This window comes from Bufo bufo, chromosome 1, assembly GCF_905171765.1.
Source record: "Bufo bufo chromosome 1, aBufBuf1.1, whole genome shotgun sequence".
Lineage (NCBI taxonomy): Eukaryota > Metazoa > Chordata > Amphibia > Anura > Bufonidae > Bufo > Bufo bufo.
In genome coordinates, this window is record NC_053389.1 from 755639351 (window position 1) to 755651731 (window position 12381).

The 12381-nt window shown below is 44.2% G+C and overlaps 1 protein-coding gene across 2 annotated transcripts in view; it reads right to left on the minus strand.

Moving 5' to 3' along the window:
- Positions 1-3573: 3573 nt before the first annotated feature.
- LOC120986152 (scavenger receptor cysteine-rich type 1 protein M130-like) overlaps positions 3574-12381 on the minus strand; it is a 30294-nt gene continuing 21486 nt past the window's right edge. The window contains exons 3-8 of one of the 2 annotated variants that reach the window (XM_040414537.1): positions 11273-11417; positions 11009-11119; positions 9647-9771; positions 6675-6850; positions 4580-4845; positions 3574-4205 (exon numbers count right to left, since the gene is read on the minus strand). In XM_040414537.1, the coding sequence (XP_040270471.1) occupies positions 3955-4205; positions 4580-4845; positions 6675-6850; positions 9647-9771; positions 11009-11119; positions 11273-11417 (1074 nt within the window). In that variant the 3' untranslated portion in view covers positions 3574-3954. Of the gene's footprint in view, positions 4206-4579; positions 4846-6674; positions 6851-9646; positions 9775-11008; positions 11120-11272; positions 11418-12381 lie in introns of both variants that reach the window. The other variant, XM_040414536.1, reaches the window with a different exon arrangement.

Sequence of the window (12381 nt, forward strand, 5' to 3'; positions counted from 1 at the left end):
TTTTATACAAAGTTGGCATTTGACCAAGATATTTATCTCACCCAGCATGGGTATATGTAAAAAGACACCCCAAAACACATTCCTCAACTTCTCCTGAATACAGAGATACCAGATGTGTGACACTTTTTTGCAGCCTAGGTGGGCAAAGGGGCCCACATTCCAAAGAGCACCTTTCGGATTTCACAGGTCATTTACCTACTTACCACACATTTGGGCCCCTAGAATGCCAGGGCAGTATAACTACCCCACAAGTGACCCCATTTTGGAAAGAAGAGACCCCAAGGTATTCGCTGATGGGCATAGTGAGTTCATGGAAGTTTTTATTTTTTGTCACAAGTTTGTGGAATATGAGACTTTGTATGAAAAAAAAAAAAAAAAAAAAAATCATCATTTTCCACTAACTTGTGACAAAAAATAAAAAATTCTAGGAACTCGCCATGCCCCTCACGGAATACCTTGGGGTGTCTTCTTTCCAAAATGGGGTCACTTGTGGGGTAGTTATACTGCCCTGGTATTCTAGGGGCCCAAATGTGTGGTAAGGAGTTTGAAATCAAATTCAGGAAAAAATGAGGAGTGAAATCCGAAAGGTGCTCTTTGGAATATGGGCCCCTTTGCCCACCTAGGCTGCAAAAAAGTGTCACACATCTGGTATCCCCGTACTCAGGAGAAGTTGAGGAATGTGTTTTGGGGTGTCTTTTTACATATACCCATGCTGGGTGAGATAAATATCTTGGTCAAATGACAACTTTGTATAAAAAAATGGGAAAAGTTGTCTTTTGCCAAGATATTTCTCTCACCCAGCATGGGTATATATAAAATGACACCCCAAAACACATTCCCCACCTTCTCCTGAGTACGGAGATACCAGATGTGTGACACTTTTTTGCAGCCTAGGTGGGCAAAGGGGCCCATATTCCAAAGAGCACCTTTCGGATTTCACAGGTCATTTTTTACAGAATTTGATTTCAAACTCCTTACCACACATTTGGGCCCCTAGAATGCCAGGGCAGTATAACTACCCCACAAGTGACCCCATTTTGGAAAGAAGAGACCCCAAGGTATTCGCTGATGGGCATAGTGAGTTCATAGAAGTTTTTATTTTTTGTCACAAGTTAGTGGAATATGAGACTTTGTAAGGAAAAAAAAAAAAAAAAAAAAAATCATCATTTTCCGCTAACTTGTGACAAAAAATAAAAAGTTCTATGAACTCACTATGCCCATCAGCGAATACCTTAGGGTGTGTACTTTCAGAAATGGGGTCATTTGTGGGGTGTTTGTACTGTCTGGGCATTGTAGAACCTCAGGAAACATGACAGGTGCTCAGAAAGTCAGAGCTGCTTCAAAAAGCGGAAATTCACATTTTTGTACCATAGTTTGTAAACGCTATAACTTTTACCCAAACCATTTTTTTTTTACCCAAACATTTTTTTTTTATCAAAGACATGTAGAACTATAAATTTAGAGCAAAATTTCTATATGGATGTCGTTTTTTTTGCAAAATTTTACAACTGAAAGTGAAAAATGTCATTTTTTTGCAAAAAAAACGTTAAATTTCGATTAATAACAAAAAAAGTAAAAATGTCAGCAGCAATGAAATACCACCAAATGAAAGCTCTATTAGTGAGAAGAAAAGGAGGTAAAATTCATTTGGGTGGTAAGTTGCATGACCGAGCAATAAACGGTGAAAGTAGTGTAGGTCAGAAGTGTAAAAAGTGGCCTGGTCTTTCAGGGTGTTTAAGCACTGGGGGCTGAGGTGGTTAAGACTGGCGCCTAAAACGCCGGTCTTTATAAATGTGCCCCATGACTTGTAATTTCACAATGTTCTGACAGTCTCGATAGGGCAGCATTCATTCGGTGCTGCACCAATCAACGCATCTGGACAATTGAAAGACCGTCAGATTCCAAACTTAGCGATCATGCACACGAACGTGTACGGGCACTGGCTGTGTGACTTAAATAGGTCCGCGATCCGCATGGTATCATATTCAACAACTTAACATTAATAAATATTATAAATAAAGACATACTATTTATTAAATTTGGGGGGTAACCAATAAATATGACCAAAATTCATAAATCATTAACCCTTAAAATTCTAAATTTATTAATAAAAGTCCATTACTGAGCAATCCTCTGTCCACCCAGAAGAGTGGGCGACTAACCTCCCCACCCCCCCATATTCAACAAGACTGCGACAAAAACAAACGGGAGAGCGGGCGGGGGATGATCTTCTTGCTTGAAATCTTCACACGCTGACAGGCTCCGCACGGTGAGTGACCTCTATAAATACCTCAAACTTCCCGCCACAGGCCCATAACCAATCCACACTAAGGGATAAAAATAGCACAATGCCTAGCAACTGGACAGCAACCAATTTGGCCAATTAAACTACTGTTCTTGTTTGCCCAGCAACCAGTCAGCAACCATTCTGGCCAATCCCCACGCTGTCCTTGTCGCCGGCTAACTTGAACCTGAGGGAGGAGGAGGAGGGGGGGGGGCAGAAAACCAACAATACATATTGTGTCTCAATGACACCATGAGGGGCAAACGCCAATTCTTGCCTTGCCCTGTCAAGATGTAGCCAAAGATAGGGCATGCCCTATCTTTTGTGGAGCAGAGGCACGGATCGGAAGCCCACGGAAACACTCAGAAGCCCTTCCGTGGGCTTTCAGCTCCGTACCTCCGCATGCAAAAGACAGGACATGTCCTATCTTTGGCCGTATCTTGCAGATTGCGGATACATTCAAGTCAAAGGGTCAACATCTGCAGCACGCAGTGCACATGGGCACGGGGCACTTACGTTCATGTTCACACGACCGTTGGTGTCCCGTTCCCGTATTGTGGACCGCATTTCCAAATCCCCAGCTTTCCTTTACACTTAAAGGGAATCTGTCACCAGCATATTATCAAAAATTTTCTTTCATGAATCCATGTGTAATAAAGTACCTTATATCCAGATGTCTTGTTCTTTTTATTGCGAGTCTTGTCATTTCTTCATAAAAAGGCTTTTTGTGATATGCAAATGAAGCTGTAAGGAGCCCAGAGGGGCGTTCTTCTTTCTCCACGGTGCCCAGGAACGCCCCTCTGAAGTGCCGTGCCCGCCGAAATTCGAAACGAATACCTCCGGCGCATGCCCAGTGACGCTGTTGCCCTCAGTCTTTTTATCATTGCGCAGGGGCAGGAAATCGCCGGCACTGCGCCTGCGCGGAATTTAGGATGCGGCGAGAGGAGGTTCGGGGTGTTTGCCGCAGAGCGCCGCGCTGGGGGGGAGGGGGTTTGAGCACTCAGCCGCGCCTCTGGGAGGCGATTTAGCTGAACTTGTAGGAGGTATTCGTTTTCAAATTTTGGCGGGCACGGCACTTCAGAGGGGCGTTCCTGGGCACCGTGGAGAAAGAAGAACGCCCCTCTGGGCTCCTTACAGCTTGATTTGCATATCATAAGAAGCGTTTTTATGAAGAAATGACAAGACTCACAATAAAAAGAACAAGACATCTGGATATAAGGTACTTTATTACACATGGATTCATGAAAACAATTTTTTGATAATATGCTGGTGACAGATTCCCTTTAAATTGATATAAAATTCTAGCAGCCACCACCAGGGGGAGCTCACGGAAGATAGGTTTCATACAGCCCCCACTAAACCAACAATACACCTGTCCTCAGTCTGCTCCACCTAGTGGTAGTGACAGGAATGAAAACGATGATTCTACCACTTTTACGTATTCATAAGCACAAACATCAGGTTAAAGTCTCGGACAACACTATACATTTTTAAAGATTTTGGGGGTGTTAGTACAACATACATTTGAGCCCTTAACAAAATCTTTGGTGACTGGTGCAAATAATAATAAGAAATGAGGTATTTGCTGCTAATATCTTTATAAAAAGCTCCAGTTCATCTCTATAAATATAGTTAATCACAGAATAAAAATCCCTATTTTGTCGCTGACATTAAGATCCCTCTTCCTTCTCTTTAGGAGTAAGAACATCCAAATCCTCCTTCTCGTCAGGACAATCTGTAGCATTAACATGAACCAGGATTGGACGGGACAGGACCTTCAGTGCTTCGAGGTAGCTTGGGGGCGGAGTCTGTGTGTTCTCCAGAGGCCGGGACAGGACGCGCAGGGCGTGCATGTAGCTGGGTGGAGGCGTGATGGTGTTATTCAGACGGAAACCATGAGGAGCCAGCAAAGCATTCACTTCTGGTACCACAAAAAGACATAAAAATGCGTGTAAAAACATAGAAGGGACCAGGATAAGAAAGCAAAACAATACTGCGCTCATCATTTTGCAAAGGTATTTCAAAACCACACAACCCATAACATTTTAAAAAAAATCCCATTCAGTTACTACTGTCAGCACATTAATCACCCCCCCTCGCCAATCAGGACGTTCCAGACCAGAGTCATCTCAAATGGTAGGTGTATTAATAAACAACGAAGGACCCCATTCAATAAAAGTTAGCAGAGATCTTGAAAACTGTTAGGAATTGATACAGAAAGTACAATCAAAAACTGTCTAACTTTGTGGTGGAGGGGACAATTCTTCTTGTATCAACTTGACAAGCAAAACTTACCACTTGGATCCTGGAGGACTCCTGGAGAAGATGGGGGACTGTTGGTTTCCTGGACGTTGAGATTGGGGGGTTCCCTGTGATGATTGTTCCTCCTTGTATGAGTCTCATGGTTGGGGCGGGATCTTTTACAGAAAATGTAATGCATGTTTTTGTGCAGACACTGAGTACAAAACTTCCAGGACTTGAATACCCGAACCCAGCAGAAAATCAGGATCATTATGACAGCGAGACATATGGTGAACCAGACAAGCCACGACTCCTTCATCCTGGGGACACACAGAGATACTAGAGTAAGAAAGTACATCCACTAATGTCATGATCATCCCCCGGCAGTGTCCCATCCCAGTGAATGATTGGCTGAGCGATAATCTCCTGCTTGTCAAATGGGACCAAGAAGCCGAGACCATCAGGCACTGGAATGGGAGTGGCGGGGGATTGGAAAGGACAGTATCAATTATTTTTATTACATACTGCTCTGACCTTGTCCATTGGCTGGATAACCCCTTTAATATTCTAGCAAATACAGTGGGGCACACTGAGTAAATATTGGGTTCAAAATGGCGTACAAACATATACCATATTTATAAAGCTTCTGGATGCCATTTTTGTTTCAGGTCATTCGTTTTGGTTAGATGCTGTGGTCCAACTGAATGGGTTTTCCCATACCTAGATACTGATAGGTCATCAACATCAGATTGTGGGGGGTCTGACATCCCGCACCCCAACAATCAGTTGTTTTCGGCAGCACTGGCGCCAATAACTATATGGTGGCACAATATTCTGTCCTTTGTGTAGTGGCTTTCCCAGCTTAAGGGCTGAGCAGTGCTGCAGATCCATAGTGCTTCCGTGGGCTTCCGATCCGTGCCTCCGTACCTATCTCACCGAATCTCCCGGATTGCGGACCTATTCATCCGTGATACGGTGTGCCCATATATTGCGGACCCACTGTTTGCCGCCTGCAATACGGGCACGGTCGGGCAACGGCCTTGTGCGTGAACAGGGTATGTGCTGCAGTACACTGCGGCAAGAAACTACACAATGGACAGAGGCTTCTATTCACTATATCGTTTCCGGCAAGGGTGGCTGCGAAAACAGCTTATCAGTGGGGGTGTGGGTTGTGTTGGATCCCCAGAGATCTGATAATAATGACCTATCCTGAGGATAGGTCATTAAAATCTAAGTACCGGAAAACCCCTTTAAACTGTGATTGGTTGCTTTGCGTAACAAGACCATTTTCATGTTAGACAGTTTTCATAAATGAGGAAAATCACAGAAAAAAAGATAATAATACACTAACAAAATAGATGCAAGCATTATATATGGAGTAAGCCCTCACTCTGATGTAATAAAATCTGAGACTCTCAGCCAATATATTTTTTGATCAAAACACATCTCTGCCCACCTAACCAGCGCCAAGGTGGTCTCAGGTCAGATGGGTCCTACGCTAAACCTACCTAAGCCGTTGGGCTTCTATGTTCAGGAGCGCAGACGCTGCACATATGGTGTGCTGCTCCTAGTCACCTTCATGTGCATCAAGCAACCGATGGGAGGAGGAGTAAGCACACCTTTATGTACCACCTAATCAAGGCGGTCTGTTTGATAGGAAGGGCAAAAGTGCGTTGGAATGCTACTCCCAAGATAAAATAGGTGCGCATTCACACTTGAAGGTGCCACTCCCTCAAGCATATACTACATAATAAACAAAAAATCGGAGAAAAAACTAAGATAAAAACATCCTGCACGGTATGATAAATAAATATGTGAATGTCCCTGGCCACATTCACGAAAAAAATCACAGAAAAAAAGATAATAATGCACTAACAAAATAGATGCAAGCATTATATATGAACCAAGCTATCTTTGTTTTTTTATGTGATTTCATAAATGAAGCCTTCAGAATGGCTCATAGATGGTAAAGAGGACATCAAAGTAGAGTTACTGCAGGCTTCAATGATTACCTCGCTGCTTACCTCAGTAATCAATAGCAACCTGGCAAAGGAGTAAACTATCGCCTCTAAACTATTCATTCCTGCTGAGCCTCCACACATATTCAAAAATATGTGAAAATGCATAGCAGATGATACAAATGACTTACCGGGAGCGGTTACACTGCAGGTAAGTTGTCAGGCCAGATGAACATGTCTGCACCACATAGTTGTCACAATCCCAAAGTGAGCTGTTGTTCTCCAGACACTGTAAGGTCATAGGCTCCACAGACAACTTGACCTTGGTAAGTGGTGAGAAAATAGGAGACTGTGGCGTACAGCCCATCTGTGAGCAGAGGAGAGCATGGCATGAGACAAGGGAATGAAATCATATAATGTACAGTATATTTAACCCTCCCCATCATATTTCTCAGAGCTCTATGGGCAATGTATTCACTGACATTGTAAAGTTCAATGTATAAAGCAGTTCCACTATGTCCAGTTTAGAAAACCCATTTTGGTTCAGGATCCTCATCTGTTGGCCAGAAATAAGAGCGGCTATGAAAAGTGTCTATAGCTTTGAAGGACCTATCCTGTCCTCATAAAGACCACCTCTTTCTCTGGAGGACCTGTCCTGTCCTCATAAAGAGTGCCTTTTGCTCTGGAGGACCTGTCCTGTCCTCATAAAGAGCGCCTATTGTTCTGGAGGACCTGTCCTGTCCTCATAAAGAGCACCTCTTGTTCTGGAGGACCTGTCCTGTCCTCATAAAGGGCACCTCTTGTCCTGGAGGACCCGTCCTGTCCTCATAAAGAGCACCTCTTGCTCTGGAGGACCTGTCCTGTCCTCATAAAGAGTGCCTCTTGCTCTGGAGGACCTGTCCTCATAAAGAGTGCCTCTTGCTCTGGAGGACCTGTCCTGTCCTCATAAAGAGTGCCTATTCCTCTGGAGGACCTGCCCTGTCCTGCATTATACAGACCTGCTGATTTGAATTGGCATTGGGCTTTATTTTCCCTGTAGTGGCGGCACAGGGAAATGGAACATCTGCAAATTACAACTGATTGCTGTGGGCTCAAATAGAGGGACACTTTATGATCAGCTAATGGTCAAGGGACAATGGTGTGGTATCTGACTGCCAACACTTCCCATAGATTTGCACACAGCCCCTCATAAGGGACGGACAGGGAACTTAAAGTGGCCCTGGAAAAAAAGTTAAGTGGTTCCATGTTGTGGGGGGTGCAAATTGACACAAGTAGACAGGGCCATCACAAGTAGGTGGGGTCAAAACAAGTAGACTGGGTCAGCAATACCAAATTGCAGCTCGAAATACCATCCCAGCAGAACAAATACCGAAGTGCAGTATAAAATGCCATTCCAGATGTTATTCTTCTGTGGTGGCCATCAATAGCTTCCACATTATGTAGTCCGATAGTACCCCCAGTAGTATGCTCCCCAAATAGCCAAGGAAAGAAGAATCAAATTCCAAGCCGCCATCTCCAATGCAGGTCACAGGACTCTTCCAGCCTGCGCCCCTGCTCCATTTGTACACTGCCTCATATACTGGCCTATGAGGGTGAACAGCAGGGCAGAGGGTCATCAGATCATTATGTACCCGGCGAAGGGCAGTGAGGAGGGCTTGGTTCACCGCATGGGCATCTGCTGAAGCACATTACTATGAGCATCATATCGATCATCAGATCGAGAGAGGACATGATGTTGGAGACAGAGGACAGACAGTCACTAGAAGGGGTGATTTCAGGGGATGAGGTGTAGAGTTGGGTGCCATCAGCATAGAGATGGTACTAAAAAACCAAATCTGCTGATAATCTGTCCGATGGGGGCTGTGTAGAGAGAAAAGAGGAGAGGACCTAGGACTGAACCTTGAGGAACCCCAACAACAAGAGAGCGAGAAGGGGAGGTAGAGCCAGAAAATAATACACTGAGAGAGACCAGAGACATAGGAGGAAAACCAAGAGAGCTAGGGCTACACAGCAACATGTGTCACGCAACATTTTTTTGCAATGATAGTTAATGGTGTCGCACTGCGACTGCGATGCGACAGTCGCACAGAAATCCAACTTGGATGGATTTTTTGCGACTCTTGTGTCCCAGTTGACTATCATTATAAAAAATCGTGTGCATCTTTTCTGCAACAAGAAATTGCGCAACACATGTCGCCGTGTAGCTCTAGCCTTAGGCCCATTGATTGGAGCATGGTAAGGAGGAGATGGTGGTCTACAGTGTCAAATGCTGCAGAGAAATCAAAGAGAATTAGTAGACAATAGTCACCAGGCGGTCATTTGTCACTTTGGTGAGGGCAGTTTCTGTAGAATGTAGGGTGCAAAACCAGATTGTAATGGATCGAGAAGAGAGCGGACAGATAGCGAATGAGGTGAGAGTAGAGAGAGAAAGGTTGAAGATTTTAGTTCATCCTGGAGACTTCTTCTGTGACTGGGTTGGATGTGGAGAGTGAGCCAGAGGAGATGCGGGGGGCATTTCCAGGCAGTCCATGTTTACACCAGCTATTAGATGATGTAGAAGTGAATTATAATTTACTCCAGTTTCTTGCATAAGTAATAGAAAATCTGTCAGGCTGGGAGAGGCCACGTCCACTTCCAATAAACCCTGACCATTTTTCTTACTTCTTTTGCAGAGTGGCGAGACAAGTGAAAAGTCGTAAATTATTGGAGGGCGTCAAAACTGGAGACATTTTTATACAATAGTGGCATAAAATGGTTAATAAATGTCCTTGGGTTTTCCCTTTTATGTTAACTTGTTACACAGCTTGACCATAACTAATTTGGCCACCATAGCAGGTCCTACAGATGTTGCCTTCCAGCTTTCCTAGACTCCTGAATGATGGACCTACCTAGTTATAAAATAATACATCCACCTCCTATCACTACATACGGTAACTCTGCAGGTTTAAATTTTAAAGGTGTTGCCCACCAATTTTTAAGTGATGACCTATCAGGCTAGGCCATCAGTAGCTGATCTGCAGGGGTCTGACAATGGGAGCAGTGCCGACCGCTATCCACTACAATGTTGACAAAGCAATAGGCCATCACTTAAAAATGCTGGAGAACCCCTTTAAAATACATAGAAATGATCTGGAAACACGAAGTGTCCCAGTTTCAGTTTTACCTGCTGACACAGCAGAGAAGCCTCAGTTTTCTCAACGGTGTTGAAACATATAGGACTCCATTGGTCACCTGTAAATACTTCTACATGCCCATCACAAGACGTGCGGCCCCTGGACAGTCTCCATGCTACTGGGCGAAAAGAAAAGAGAAGGACATTAGTCACCAAGATCTCCGTCAATCATCCTGTTTCGTAGGAGACACCAAACGTCAATTGCAGCTCAGCTAAATCTAGAAGCATCTGGTCACCATGGTTTATACATGAACTATATATATATACAGTATATATATCATTATGTTTACTCACTAGTTACGGATTAAACATACTGGATATTAAAATATACTGTATAAAAATACAGCGACTTCAAGGATAACTCACAGCAAGCACATGGTTTTCTGCAAACCTCATTTAGATGTAATGAGCAGAGACAGAAATTTCAGCAACAGATCTGCCATGTGTGAAGTTACTCTTATTTAGGCCCCATTCACACGACCGTATTTTCGCTCTGCATCTGATCCGCATTTTGTGCTGATAGGATGTGGACCCATTCATTTCAACATGTCCGCAAATGCTGTCCGCATCCGTATGTCCATTCTGCAGCCCTGCAAAAAAGATAGAACATGTCCTATTCTTGTCCGCCCTGCGGTCAAGTATAGGCATTGTTGCAATGGATCTGCAAAAAAAAAAATATATGGATGCAACACAGATCCGCAAAAAATACAGATGACGTCCATGTGTATTTTGAGGTCCACAAAATGCAGATCCGCAAAAAAAATTAGGACGTCCATGTTGCATCAATTTTTTGGGCGGATCCATTGTAATAATACCTACTCTTGTCCGCAAAATGGACAAGAGTGGGACATGTTTTATACTTTTAGAGGGGCCACAGAACGGACATACAGATGTGGACAATACACGGAGTGTTGTTCGCATTTTTTGAGGACCCGTTGAAATGAATGGGGGCTAACGATCCAAGGGCTCATGCACATGACCATATGTATTTTACTGTCCACAAAAAACGGATCCGCAAAAAATATGGATGACGTCCGTGTGCATTCTGTATTTTGCGGAACGCAACAGCTGGCCCCTAATAGAACAGTACTATCCTTGTCCGTAATACGGACAATAATAGGACATGTTCTATTTTTTTTTGAGAAATGGACATACGGAAACGGAATGCACACGGAGTAACTTCAGTTTTTTTTGCGGACCCATGTAAATGAATGGTTCCGCATATGGTCCGCAAAAAAAAAAATGGAACGGACACGGAAAGAAAATAGATTCGTGTGCATGAGCCCAAAGTAGTTTGTCCCCAGGTGGCAGGTTGTGCACCCCTGGCCTAGACATGAGTACTGCTAGTGTTACCTGTATGGTCACTGACGTTCTGGTGACAGGACACCGCAGCAATGCTCTGGGGATCACACTCCTGCATCGCTTCTCCTCTGCTCTCACACTCGTTCACACTAGACTCATCTCCTGCGTCCATAGAAAAATACAGATAAGCATACAAACGCAAGTGACAGTGCTCTCTCTCTCTGACCTGGCAATGTGCTCAGTGTGAACAGCGTCCTGACTGGTGGAGCACATATGACATAAGGGCAGGAAGATGTCATTGTGTTCCATACAAACCTTTACATTGTAAGCCTTGGACAGCTCCATAGGTGTCCTCTGGAGAAGACTGCAAGGTCCATGTAGAATTTGGAGCTCCACATCCTGATTCCTTGCACACAACATGGGCGAGAGGGGACTCCGGACTCCAATGACTGTCACACACCTGCACACAAATACACAACGGTTAAAAGGTTAGGATAGGTCATCAGTATCTGATCGGTGGGGGTCTGACACCTGGGACCACGATCGGCAGGATCCCCACCGATCAGATACTGATGACGTACCCCGAGCATAGATCACCAGCAAAAAAATCTCGGAAGATACCTTTAACTCATATCTACTATGCTGATGGTTTAATGATATTTTCATCCCATAAACGCCATATGAGCCATTACTTTGTGCAGTCTCCATAGTTCATTATGTGCAAGATGGATCTGAAAGGCATTTTCCTGTTTCAACAAATGCCTCACGACACATCCTGCCCTTTCTAATATACTTGATAACAGTGTATCAATTTCTCTCAGCTTTCAAGATCTCTGCTTGCAGTCACTGAAAGGGAACCTTCGAACCTTCACTGCTTATTTCCAGAGGATCAACATCTGTCCTGGTGATGGACACTTGGATGCAGGACTCCAATAGAAAGCTCAGACAAGGCGAGCCACCGAGAGCTGCACCTTACCTGAGTCGGATTGGCTTTGCCACGTTTTACTGGAGTTTCAGAAAATTGCAAAGTGGTAAAACCACAGCAAAATGTGGACGGTTGTCACTTCCTGTGAATCCTAACTGTCCTGAAACTGTAACATGGCCTGCACCCGTCATCACATCCAAAATAAGGGCTCATGCACAAGACCGTGTTTGTTGTCTGATCCGAATTTTTTGCAGCTCGGATGCGGACCCTTTCACTTCTATTATGGGCTGGACGTTCCGTTCCGCAAAATGCAGAACTGGTATCCTTGTTTTGCGGATATGCAATATGAAGACCGCAAAAACGGCTACAGCCATGTACGTGAGCCCTAAGAGAGGTGTAAAGGTTGTGAATCTGATCCACTGATCCTGGTACAATTGAGGACGCTTTACACTGGGCGAGAATTACATAGATCATAGTAGCGCTTGTTAGCGATGATCTG